The sequence below is a fragment of the Myotis daubentonii genome, chromosome 7, assembly GCF_963259705.1.
Source record: "Myotis daubentonii chromosome 7, mMyoDau2.1, whole genome shotgun sequence".
Lineage (NCBI taxonomy): Eukaryota > Metazoa > Chordata > Mammalia > Chiroptera > Vespertilionidae > Myotis > Myotis daubentonii.
Genome location: NC_081846.1, coordinates 46,889,037 through 46,902,824, shown reverse-complemented (window position 1 = coordinate 46,902,824; position 13,788 = coordinate 46,889,037). Strand labels below are relative to the sequence as shown.

The window sequence follows — 13,788 nt, the reverse complement described above, 5'->3', positions numbered from 1 at the left end:
CAACCCATGACTGTGAAATACTCTTTTCAGAGTAAACTTGAAATTAGGCTCTAAGACCAAGGCACTGCTTTTGAAATTTGCCTTAGTCATTTTTCATATGGGAACAAGAACACTACTGGCATATACTTGATAATATTTCCCCAGAATTTCTCAATATCCCCATACATATATAAAAATTTATAGAAGTGAACTCACTGCAAAGTGTTCAGAATTGGAAAAACACTATTTCCAGCACCACAGCCAACCTAAAATCAAAAGAACAAACAAATATCATGAAAGCAAGGTGGAATTTTTCTCACCAATGTTGGATTTTTAATTAAAAAAACAAAACAAAACAAAACTAGAAGAAATGTACTGGACCTCCAGGAATAAGAGAGTTTTCTAAACTCAAAAGCAGTAGAATAAAGCACAAAAGTAATACTAAGAAACTTAACTATGGAAACATTTAAAGTTCTTATACACCAAAACCTAAATAAACTGAGTTAAAAGATGACCAAAACACTGTGGAAAAACAAAACCAAACCCATTTGCAATAAATATGATAAAGGGCAGGGCTCATTAAAAACAAACAAACAAATAAAACCTATAGGTAAATAAGCAAAGAAAATAAAAAGAACACAAAAGAAGTACAAATGGCTTCTAAGCATTTGAAGAACTATATAACCTATTTAATAATAAAAGAATGCAAATTAAACAAGGTATATTTTTTTGTCTTAGAAAGCAGAAAGCATGAAAATAAGAAATTCTAATCAATGAGGATGTGATGAAATAGACACACAGTGCCACGAACTGGTATTAGTACAACTTCTTAGGAAGCAATTTGGCAATATATCTTAAGAGTATTAAACATTTTAATAAACTATGAACTAGTAAACCTAATCCAAGATAATAAAAGAAAATAAAGAAAAGTCTATTTCCAAAGATGTTTGTTGTAGAAACCTGAAAACAATTTAAATACTTAGTAGTGCGAAAAAAGATAAGTAGAATTATAGTACTCCATATAGTAAAATATTTTGTAGCTATGAAAATGTTTATAGAAAAATTTTAAAGATAGGGAAAACAGCTTATGATATAATGTTAAGGAGAAACAAAGCAAGACCCCAAAATACAGCTATAGTATAGCTCAACTATATAAAACAGTATAAACAAAAGGAGAAAATGTCAGTAAAATGCTAACAGGAGGATTATAATTTTATTTCTCTTATCTACTCCTTTTTTTATTTTTTAAATTTCTTTATTGATTAAGGTATTACATATGTGTCCTTATCCCTCTCTTATCTACTCTTTAGCAAATTCTCTGTAATTAGTATATTCTACCTTTATAATCAGAAGGAAAATGTGTATTCTTTAAAGTAGAAAATCAAGGCCTATACACCAGATTAGCAAATTATATTTCACATTTCTGTTCCACCTGAAAATAAATAATAACAATAAGAGACAGAAATTAAGGCCAAAACTTTACTGGTATTTAAAACTGCTCTCAAGTTGGAAATTAAAACAGATAAATTTTTAAAACTTTTAAATCACAATCATTTTCCCCTTAAAAAAAATCTGGATAGTTAATAAAGTCATATGGAATGCACATTTTAAAATGATTGCCACGCCCCATGTTGGCCCTGCAGTGCAGTACCTCTAGGATTCTGAAAGTGGCTTTGCTACCAGGAAAGAGGTCCGCCTTCAGGGGTCCTTTTCTGTGCTCTTTAGACTGGAGGTTGGCAAAATCAGATTCCGCTTTGCTGTGACCATCTGATGAACCAGAACTTTTCTGATAATAATTCTTTTCTTCAGGCACAATAGGACAGTGCTTTCTTGAGAAACAATTTGCAGCATTAGTTTTTACATAATCCCTTGATAATTCTTTTGCCTCCTCTTCAGTTTTCTGATCAAGTGGAAGAATTTCAGGAAATTCCCTCAGCAGCCAATTACGGTCCTTGAAAAACTTATTCTTATGAATCTTGTAAAATGTGTCCCAGTATTTATTAGCTTCCTTCTCATACTTAACTAAAATAAAGAAGAAAAAAATTACTTAACTATGATTTACATTAATTATTAGTTATCTTAATAACTAAATATGTTTAATAGTTAAATCTGTTAAATGTCTTATACATTATTTATCATTTATAACAAGTATAATTAGTATTGAATAACTTTAACATAATTATTTGATTTTTTTAACTCTTACAGGTTAAAACTACAGAGTATTGATTCTCTGAAAATGTGTCAATGTGTGGGGAATTCAGTTCATCTGCTTCCATCTCAATAGTTTGGCCAGTAAGTTTTTGTGAGGAATATAATCATTGCAAACTGCTTTCTACAGTGTAATCTTGGAATCTTAATATTCACATTTTTACCAATCCTACCTAATAAAAGAGAAACATGGCAATTGGCATACGACCGCTACCCTTCCCATTGGCTAATCAGTGAGATATGCAAATTAACTGCCTGCCAAGATGGCGGCGGGCAGCCAGGCAGATTGAAACTAACATGAGGCTTGCTTGCTTCAGTGACGGAGGAAACCAAACTTCCCCTCCTGCCTTGCCGGCCTCTGAGCCTGCAGTTTAAAAAACATTGTAACAAATATAGAAGCTAAACAAAACCCCAGAAACCAGCTTTCAGCAAGCCGGGATCTCAGAGCTGGAATTGATACAGAGTTTCGATTATAGAACCCAAACAAACCAGATACCTGCTTTCAGCAGCGGATGCCTAAGAGCTGGAGCCTCAGAGCTAAAGCTGGCCCAGAATAAAAAAGAAAAAGAAAAAAAGGAGCAGTTGGGAGCTTCAGTCCCAGCCTGAAAACAGCCCTCAGCCCCTCACCTAGACTGGCCAGGCACCCCAGTGGGGACCCCCACCCTGAAGGGTGTGTGACCAGCTGCAAACAGCCATCATCCCCTCACCCAGGCTGGCCAGGCACCCCAGTGGGGACCCCCACCCTGATCCAGGACACCCTTCACGGCAAACCAGCCGGCCCCCACCCGTGCACCAGGTCTCTATCCTATATAGTAAAAGGGTAATATGCCTCCCAGCACCGGGATGAGCGGAGCAGCGAGGCCTCCCGGCACCAGGATCAGCGTGACAGGGGACAGCGCCCAAACCCCCTGATTGCCCTGCAGCTCTGTGTGTGACACGGGGCAGGGCCACAACCTCCCTATCGGCCCTGCTCTGTTCCTGACAGGGGAAGGCGCCCCAACCCCCTGATCGGCCCTGCTCTGTGCCTGATAGGGGGGAGCTCCCCAACCTCCTGATTGCCCTGCGGCTCTGTGTGTGACAGGGTGTGGCGCCCCAACCCCCCCACCCCACAGGCCCTGCTGTGTGTGTGATGGGGTAGAGCCATAACCTCCCCATCGGCCCTGCCCTGAGTGTGAGAGTGGCGGCGCCCCAACCCCCTGATCAGCCCTGCTCTGTGGGTGATAGAGGGCGGCACCCCAACCCCCCCCCCCCCACGGGCCCTGCTCTGTGTGTGATGGGGTAGAGCCATAACCTCCCCATCGGCCCTGCCCTGAGTGTGACAGTGGCGGCGCCCCAACCCTCTGATCAGCTCTGCTCTGTGGGTGATAGAGGGTGGCACCCCAACCCCCTGATCCGCCCTGCTCTGTGAGTGACAGGGGGGAGCTCCTCAACCCCCTGATGGGCCCTGCTCTGTGCCTGACAGGGGGGAGCTCCCCAAACCCCTGATGGGCCCTGCTCTGTGCATGACATGGGGGAGCTCCCCAACCCCCTGATGGGCCCTGCTCTGTGCGTGACAGGGGGTGGCACCGCAACCTCCCCATCGACCCTGCCTTGAGTGTGACAGGGGGTGGTGCCCCAACCCCCCAATCAGCCCTACCCTGAGCGTGACTGAGGGTGGCATCGCAACCTCCTGATCCGCCCTGCTCTGTGCATGACAGGGGGCGGCGCCCCAACTCCCCAATCGGCCCTGCTCTGAGCCCGACCAGGGGCTGCACCTAGGGATTGGGCCTGCCCTCTGCCACCCGGGAGCAGGCCTAAGCCAGCAGGTCGTTATCTCCCGAGGGGTCCCAGGCTGCAAGAGAGCACAGGCCGGGCTGAGGGACTCCCCCTCCCCCCCACCCGAGTGCACAAATTTTTGTGCACCAGGCCTCTAGTTATAATAATAAAAGCATAATATGCAAATTGACCAAACAGCAGAATGACCCTCAGATGGAGTTCCAGACGACCACACTATGACATGCACTGGCGCCAGGCCAGCCAAGGCGGGCACAATGCAATTGGTCAGGGGGCCCCACCACCACCCCACGATCACCCCACGGAGGGAGGCCCAGGCCCCTCGGCTGGTGGCACTGCGGCGGGTGGGCGGGGCCTCCCTCTGCAGGGCGATCAATCTGGGGGCGCTGCAATCGATCACCCCACAGAGGGAGGCCCAGGCCACCAGCCAGTGAAGCTACAGCGGGTGTGTGGGGCTGGCCAGTGATTGCCCCGCAGAGGGAGGCCCAGGCCAGCCAAGTGATTGCACCCCATGCCCGTCGCCTGCAGAGGAAGGCAACCAGTGGCGGGGGAAGGGCAGGCAGCGCCGCACAGATGGCAAGCAGTGGCAGTGGCGGGGACCCGGCCAGCTGCTGGCAGCTGGGGGAAGGCAAGCCCGATAGGCCCTGATCGCCGGCCAGGCCCAGGGACCAGGCCGGGCTGAGGGACACCCCCTCATCCCCGTGCACGAATTTCGTACATTGGGCCTCTAGTCTATATATATAAAAGCTTAAGCAACCATTAGGACCAGAAGACTGGATGCCCGGCTGGTAGCTATCATGCGCACTGACCACCAGGGGGAAGATGCTCAATGCAGGAGCTGCTCCCTGGTGGTCAGTGAGCTCCCACAGCCAACCTCCCGCAGCCGGCCAACCTCCCATGGTCCCTCCTTCCGGCTGGCCCAGATCGGCCGGGAGGGACCCCACCCATGCATGAATTTGTGCACTGGGCCTCTAGTAACCTATAAGGCTCTTTATTATTTTAGAGAAAGAACACCTTATTTTTTATTTGTGTGAAAGCAGTTTCAACATGATATCTATGTAAATTGGTAATCAGATGGTATTATAAATGACATAATCTTAGAGATAGAATGGTCCATTGAAATAATCTACTCTGACCCCTCTGTTTTGCATTGGAAGAAAGACAGCACAGAATAGATGAACCCAGTTATTCCAGGGCCTAGAGTTCCATCACAGCAGAATAGGGCTGACTCCTGGAGTCTAGGGGCCATCTCATAACTCCATTCTTCCCCCACCTCCAGAGGCATCTCTTTTTACTGACATCTCCTAATATGAAGCCTTAAAGAGAACTTCTGATGCCTGTCTAAAAGAGGTATGCATTTTGTGATATCATACCTTAGATTTCACTGGATCCCAGGGTCAGGGTTTGGTCAAGAGTCTCAAAATTTTAGGGAATTCTTAGCTTTCTGCCTCTTTCTATCTGTACCTTAAATTAATAAACTAATATACTTCTTCTCTCCCTCCCCCATTCATTCAACAAACTTTTCTTGGATACTATTATGTACCAGGCCTACTCCCTGGGCCTAATCCATGGGTTAAGAATTATTTTCACCCAATGTAGACACACGATATTTCAAAAGTGCTTTCAAAGAATAAAAAACCTATTGATTTGGAATAATTTCCAAGATTCAATGTTGGGTGAAAAGCAAAGTGTAGAACAATATGTTAGCATGCAACCATTGGTTAGAAAAAAAAAAGAGAAAAAGAATACATGTGTGTGCATGCACAGAAACATACATGCATGTATATATACATATATACTTATATATATGTACAGAATAGCTCTGGAAGGATAATCTTTAATTAGTAATACTGGTTGCCTCAAAAGAGAGGAACTTAGTGGTTTGAGAATTTTCATTTGAATTTTAATCTGTGAAATTACTATATGCCAAAAATAAATTAAACTAAGCTACAAATAAAAATAACAGACTCATTTTCCCCATAGTTTTAAAGAAGCCCCTGCCCTCAGAACGAGCAGTGCCTATAGTGAGGTTTGTCTTTGTTACAGAGCCCTGGCCCGAAGCCCTTATAGTTTTTCTTTTCTTTCCATTTTTATCTTTATGGCTTTGCACCATGGATCTCCACCCATTTGGCCACAAGACTTTCTTCCCATGAAGCCTGAACTGTATCTGGCAGCAGGACTGCTATAACGACAGAAACTCCCATCTGTATTTAAGGCCTGAGAAATGAAAGCAGATCTCTGTAACAAAAGAATTATGTGATGTTGAAGTCCAAGACATGCTCACATCCACACTAATGGAAGGAAGCCTATTTATGATTAATCTAAACATGCTACATTTTATCTTTACAACAGTCCTGTCTCTACTTTTAAAAACTGGAGTGTATACAAAGAAAACAAAACAACATTCTGCAAATCAGATTCAGGAGGAATTAGGAAACTGTCTAATTTCCCCAGGGTCTTCTTGCATCTTGCCTTCTTCCTTTTATCTTAAAAATCTTCTTTGTAACTCACTCTATGCTGGTAGGTTTTTCTGCTTAATAAAAAGCAACCACCTAACAAGACCTACATTTAGTCAAATCTCTAGTATCTGCGTTTCCAATACCAAGCTACTTGTGAAGTGATTTTGAACCTAACTATCAGTAAATAGAATATAATAGTACACCGTGATTAATTTGCAGACTATTCCCCTAGGAATTAATTGGTGGTAGGGAGGTAGACACCTGGGGAGTAACTTGAAAGGAAAGATATTCATAGCAGTGCTATTTGTAAGAGGAAAAACTGGGAAATAACTCAAATACCCAACAAACCATGACCAAGCAAACCATGCAGGTCAAAACAGAATAACCTTACATAGCAATGAAAATGAAAAGGATAATAATAAGAGAAAACATTCACATAGGATCGTCTATACACTGATTGCAACTCAAAAAATTATTTTACATTCATTTATCAAAATCTGGTGAAAATTTGGAGTGATGCTAACAATTTAGTGGTTATTATGTAGTTCTTTCTTTTGCAGTTTTGTCTACATCTTACACAAAGATAAAGAATCTTAGCTGATTCTTCCTTCAACTTGCCTACAGTTTCCTCATTTGATGAGAGGTTGAATGTACTCCATGTTCAAGCTCTAAAAAGTCTATGTACTTTCCTATTAAACCCCACGAACTTATGGAGAATATTAGACATGATCGGTTCTACAAACTACAAAATCTTGGATAAGACTGCTGTCATAAAAACGAGCCTGTATTACTATTTTAATTTCTACAATTTATAAAGAAAATGAATCTGCAGTAGATGACTGGAATCTGATTCATGTACCAAATACATCAAGCATCTAAATGCAGCCCTGGCCTAGGAAATCTTTAGAAAGGATCTGAATACTATTAGAAAATGATGGTCAAGGTCTGTGTTATATACTTTCAAGCCTTTTTCAAGTATTTCCTAATTTTCAAAATTATGAGGAAAAGAATCCCAAATAATGACATAAATCATTATACCAATAACAACATCATTAAAAATAACAACAATTTTACACATACTAAGTATTGATTATGTGCTATGAGTATGTCAAATACTTTACTTGGCTTTTTCTTCCCATTTAATCTTAATAACAAATAGACGTATTATTCAAATAGATGTATTATTCCAAATTACGAAGAAATTCAAGGTCAGAAGAGATAAAAAAAATTTCCCAAGGCCCACCAGAGCCTGGACTTGGACCAAGTCTATCAAACTTTAAAGCTCATGATCTTAACACCATTACACTACACTGCCTTCCTAACAGAAAATCAATAGTAGCCCCTCCAAAATACTTCTGAAAATAATCTGTTTTTCTTTTTTCTTTCCAGGTTTCTGCTGATACTTTATTTTTTTATTTTTGTGTTCAACACTATTTTGTATTAGTTTCAGGTGTACAGCATAGTGGATGGACATTCATGTGGGTTCCAAAGTGTTCCCTCTGATAATTCAAGTGCCCACCTGGCACCACAGATAGTTAGTACAATATCGTGTACTCTATTCCCTATGCTTTACCTTACATCCCTGTGACTATTCCGAAGCTATCAATGTGCACTTTTTAATCCCATTATCTTATTTCACCCTCACTCACTGCACCCCACCCCTCTGGCCTCCATCAGTTTGTTTTTGTATGTGTAAGTCTGTTTCAATTTTGTTTATTTGTTGACTTTGTTCTTTAGATTCCTCATATAAGAGATATCATATGGTATTTGTCTTTGTCTGGTTTATTTCACTTAGCATAATACCCACTGTGTCCATCCATGCTGTTGCAAATTAACCTGTTTTTTCTAATTCTGTACTTTCTTCTCATTATGCAACACCGCGTTAAAATGAAAACCTAGGCATGACTTATAGTCAGTATAACTAAGTTGTAAAAATAATGCTGATTGAAGTAAACCTTCATAAAAACAGGTCAGAAATACAGAATTAAACTCCATTTAAATTATATAAAGTATCAATTATGTGTGCAAAATTATGTGATGAAATTAGGCTGAGCAATGGCAACATTAAATGCTCAATGAGAATAGATGGGTTTGTGGCATAGAAACAAAACAGAAACAGCTCTTAGGACAGGATGGGGAAAGGTTAATGGGCTGGAACTCTTTCCTTTTTTTTTCTTTTCTTCTTTTTAAAGTTGCGTTTTCAGTAGTATCTCCAATCAATCCTGGCAACTCCACAGTAATGCATGACAGCTTCTGAGACCCTATGGGAGCTCAATCAAACTCATAATTATGGTTATGAGACAACATAAACACCTTCAGCATATGATTTAATTTCCTGAACTGCAAGAGTACCTGTGATAACAGGGGATTTGGAACGGCTACTTTCTTGACCATAAGTGAAACGTTTAGTTTCAACCTGCTGTTAACGTACCTCAAGTTCAGGCCAATAACGATAAGAGAATATAGTGAAGCGAAATCTGCCCTGTCTTTATCTGGCCCAACTGACCTTCTAAATAGGTATATTAATGATCAATTTTTCTTGGAGGCTCATTTTTTCCTTTCACATTCCTAGATTGCCAACTCAGAATTAATTGTTCTATGCCAATGGCAATAAAAAGGATAGAGTGATCTGTTTAAACACAGCCAAATGAAGCATCTTCTCAATTATTCACTTATTAAATTCAGTACTGCTGAGGGGAAGGAGGAATATGACACACTAATAATACTTAAGTATTCAGAATTCACTCTGAATCACACTGAATATCATAACTAAGAAAATGAATTAAACCATTTATGTATCTGACATATATGATATGATTAATATGAATTATGAAAATTTATTCTAAGTTGCAGTGTAACAAAAAGCAATTTAAAGTTACTTTTGCACATCAATTACGCAAATACCTGAGCTCTCAAAGTTGGTAATTTCCACATGTCACTGATAAAGTTCACCATTGTCTAATAAAAGAAAACTCTTAAAGTTATGAAATGAAAAGTACATTTCTGAGAGCACTGCATGAAATTTTAAATTAAAGCTGACTTATAAACAATACCCTAAATTTATCAGCACAAAAAACTTTTAGCTGCTTTTTTTTTCCACATAGGATACTTTCAAGTGGAAAGTTATTCAAGGTAAAGTATAGCGGGATTCTTTTACTATTTGGCTTGACATAGATAACTCATCCTAGCTAGGTAGTTATTTATAAGGATATTTTAGAGCAGTGGTTCTCAACCTTCCTAATGCTGCGACCCTTTAATACAGTTCTTCATGTTGTGGTGACCCCCAACCATAAAATTATTTTCGTTGCTACTTCATAACTGTAATTTTGCTACTGTTATGAATCATAATGTAAATATCTGATATGCAGGATGAATTTTCATTGTTACAAATTGAACATAATCAAAGCATAGCGTTTAATCACAAAACAATATGTAATTATATATGTGTTTTCTGATGGTCTTAGGTGACCCCTGTGAAAGGGTCGTTCGACCCCCAAAGGGGTCGTGACCCACAGGTTGAGAACCGCTGTTTTAGAGTAAAAGCACAGCTGCTTTTGTTATTAAGTTTTAAAAACCCATTACATTTACTAAATAGCTAGCTGAGATATAATACACTGGAGATGTTTTTAGAAAATTGTAAAATACTAGGGGCCCAGTGCACGAATTCGTGCACCTTTAAAGGAAATGTGGGCCATGAGGCTGCGGTGGGCACAGGGGTGGGTCTTGGCCCATCCTCCGCACCCCTGCCCGGCCCCTCCCACCGAGGCCCCTGGTCCAGCCGCTACCGCTGGCCCTATTCACACCCACTGACGGCGCAGAGCTTTTGGGGTCGGTGCCGGCAGCGGATGCAAGCGGGGCCGTCACTGGCAGCGGGTACAAGCGGTGGCTGCCGGCCCTGATAGCCTCTTAGGAGCAGGGGGAGGTGGAGAAGCCCTCGGGTCAATCAGGGCCAGCAGCCACTGCTTGCACCTGCGGACAGCACCAACAGCAGGTGCGAGCAGGGCTGGTGCCAGCAGCAAGTGCAAGCGCTGGGCGGGACCACAGCATGCAGGAACAAAGAATTTTCAGTAACCACCAGAGGTTCACCCCGATGACAGCGACTGGTGCCCCACCTTGGTCTGGCGCCCCTGCTCACCTATTCTACCATCCTGCCACAGCCGATGCCCACCATGTAGCGCTATGCCACCTGCTGCCAACATCCACCATGTTCCATGCGTGCCCCCTGGTGGTCGGCATACGTCATAACAACTGGTTGTTCGGTCTATTTGCATATTAGCCTTTTATTATACAGGATAATCACGTTAACTCAAAAACTGTCAAAAGAATCTTTCTCATTTCTCAAATTAACCTTCTTTGAAAAGAAATATGGTCTATAATAAAATTTAAAAGAATTTAACAAAGGATATGTGGAATTAAAAATCATTAATCTGGGCATCTAATTGAAAGAAATATTGCTAAGAAGAGCCTGGATGCTATACATTTTAATCACAAAAACAAAATGTCAACCATCTCACAGCAAAAAATGACTGTCATCTGTGATGGATAAGTTCTTATTTTCAGAATTGTGAAGATATTTCCTGACTTCAATTCTCACCAACAGCTAAGACAATAGGTGAGACAATAGGTGAGAAACTGGACATGGGAATGACAGGACAAACTGACACACACAGAGAAATATGCTGGAGCCCAGCCAGCGTGGCTCAGTGGTTGAGCGTCGACCTATGAACCAGGAGGTCAGGGTACATGCCCAGGTTGTGGGTTCAATCTCCAGTGTGGGGCATGTAGGAGGCAGCCAATCAATGATTCTCTCTCATCATTGAAGTTTCTATCTCTCTCTTCCCTTCTTCTCTGAAATCAATATAAATATATTAAAAAAGAAAAGAAAAGAAATGTGCTGGAGAGGTGGTCAGAGTCAGAGACCAACTAGCAGCAGTTCCTGCCAGTGACATTAAAATAAGTAAGATAAGCTCATGCTGTATAACCATCTGCAAAGGGGATACTTTGTGATGGGAGAAAACTGGCTCTTTCAAAGACTTAGGACTCTCCTAGGTAAGAAGGGATGATGGTTAACAGAGGCACTGGGAGATCTGGGTCAGAGCTTCCTTTGGGTTTTCACAAAGTTTGGGCCAGGAGAGCTTTTAAAGGGATCTATTCACCTTGACCCATATTCACTGGAGACATTAAATACCAGATTGGAAGCCTCACCAGACTAGCTCCCACAGACTAGCAGCTCTATGATCCCTGGCAGAGACTGGACTGGGAGGCTAGGTAGGCTTTTACTCTCACTGCAATGTCCTGTCACTCAACAGCTTCTTGGAGCAAACCTTGCTTAAGTGTGATGCACCGGTCACCCTCACCGTGTGTCCTTCTCCTGGCTCCTGACATGTTTGAAGTCCACCGCACTGAGGAGTGTTACAGGGGGAACGCAGACAGGATGCATCAGAAACCTCCATCACTTTGAGTCATTTTACAATGGAATCTTTTGTTCTGTGTCTCCACAGCAGCCAGAAAACTTGCTCAGAGAAAGATTGGACATGCTAATAAGCACATACCAAATGCTTCAAAGCAGTATCATCAGTCCTCTCAAGCCTGCTTTTCCTGCTTCCACAGAGAGAGCCCAGTCACCACCTTTCTATTTCAGTCACACTATGATTCTGCGGGAACTGTCATTTTCCTTTACTGTGGTTTCCAGGGCCCTAAAATAACCTTCTCATTAGCTTCACTCAAGTTCATTGTTAACATAAATAGGCCAAAATAGGCAGCCACGTGCAGAGCACTGCAAAGGAACATTATCAGCACTGCTCATCTATTTATGTTCTAAACAGAAATATTCAAGAGTGTGGAAAAAAAATCCTTGTTTTTTTAAAAGATGAAATGAAATATACTGTGTATAATTTTTAATTTGCTGAAAATGAATTAAGATGACTGATAACTTTTAATTCGGTTTAGGCTTGACTCTTTCTGTCACATCCAGGTGGCCACTAGCAGAAGCTTGAGTAATGTGGAAAATATGTCTGTGCAGCTGCTGGCAAAGAAGCAAAATTATACTTCCTCAGAAACAGAATGACAGAGCTCCTGAAAGGAATGCAATGTTGGCTGATCTGTAAGCAGAACTGCCACTGGTATGCACCCTCAAATCCAACTCCCGGGCCATATCCTACTCTGGACTGCATGACTGGAAGCTCATAAAAATAGAACAGCTCCATTGTGGGGCAGTACTCTTCTTTCTTGTCCACTCTCCAGGACATGTTCAAGCTTAGGTGTAAGAAGTGAGAGCAAGCTCTAAGGGAATAGCAACTGATGCTAGAGGATAAGACGCAGCACTGCCCCTTCACTGGGTAAGGGCAGCTAGGGAGGGCATTCTCAGTAGCTCAGGCTCCACAGCTACCTTCGCTTCAAACTTTAGCCTCAATTGTAGACTGACGCCACCAGAACGATAGTTAACTACCAGTGGGATTAGTGATGGTCACTCGCTTGGCTTGCACAGAGGAATGTAAACATCTTTCCCTAGGGAGCCTTGGGACAGCTGACCAATCTATCCTGAAAATTGCATCTCAGGCATTGGCAAACATTTCCTCCAAGGCCCAGTTAGTGAGTAGTCATTGTGGGCTACATATGGTCTCTGTCGCCACTATTCAGCTCTGTAAACATAGCTCAAAAGCAGCCATAGAAAATATGTAAATAAATGAGCATGTCTATGTCCCAATAATGCTTGACTTATAAAAACAGGCAGTGGGCTGGATTTGACCCGTGACCATAGCTTCCTGACTTGCTCTATTTAATGGGTACTCTGATTTTGTCACAAGAGTGAATGAGAAATGGTCAGAACCAGAACCAAACTGCTCTGACAAAACCAACCTATGGGGTCAGAAGCCAGAAGAACAATGGTTGCTCATTATGGGGCCTGAAGGATTGGGGGAAGTATGGTAATTGGGTTGGAACATGAAAACTCTCTGGGTTACTGGTAATAATCTGTTTCTTGAGGTGGGTGTTTGGAAAATCCATTGAGCTCTGTGAGAATCCTATATAATAAAAGGGTAATATGCAAATAGACCGAAAGGCAGAACAACTGAACAACCAATCAAAGTGTAATATGCTAATGATATGCTAAGGCTGCTCAGCCACTTGCTATAACGTGCACTGACCACCAGGGGGCAGACAGTAAACTGGTCGACCAGTTGCTATGATGTGCACTGACCACCAGGGGACAGATGCTCCAACTGGTAGGTTAGCTTGCTGCTGGGGTCCAGCCGATCAGGACTGAGATGAGCCGAACATGCACTGGAGCCTTCCCATGGTTCCTCCCCAGCCTGATCGTGCACCGGTGGGGTCCCTCACCCTGGCCTGCACCCTCTCGCAATCCGGGACC

General features: G+C 42.2%; 1 protein-coding gene across 3 annotated transcripts in view; it reads right to left on the bottom strand.

Annotated features, from left to right (window-relative positions):
• Positions 1 to 13,788, bottom strand: part of METTL8 (methyltransferase 8, tRNA N3-cytidine) — an 84,262-nt gene that overhangs the window by 20,302 nt on the left and 50,172 nt on the right. For all 3 annotated transcript variants that reach the window (XR_009453821.1, XM_059704129.1, XM_059704126.1), the window contains 2 exons: positions 1,631 to 2,001; positions 196 to 245 (listed from right to left, as the gene is read on the bottom strand). Coding sequence is in view for 2 of the 3 variants with exons in the window: in XM_059704129.1 (XP_059560112.1) it covers positions 196 to 245; positions 1,631 to 2,001 (421 nt within the window). In the remaining variant the exon portion in view is untranslated. The remainder of the gene's footprint in view (positions 1 to 195; positions 246 to 1,630; positions 2,002 to 13,788) is intronic.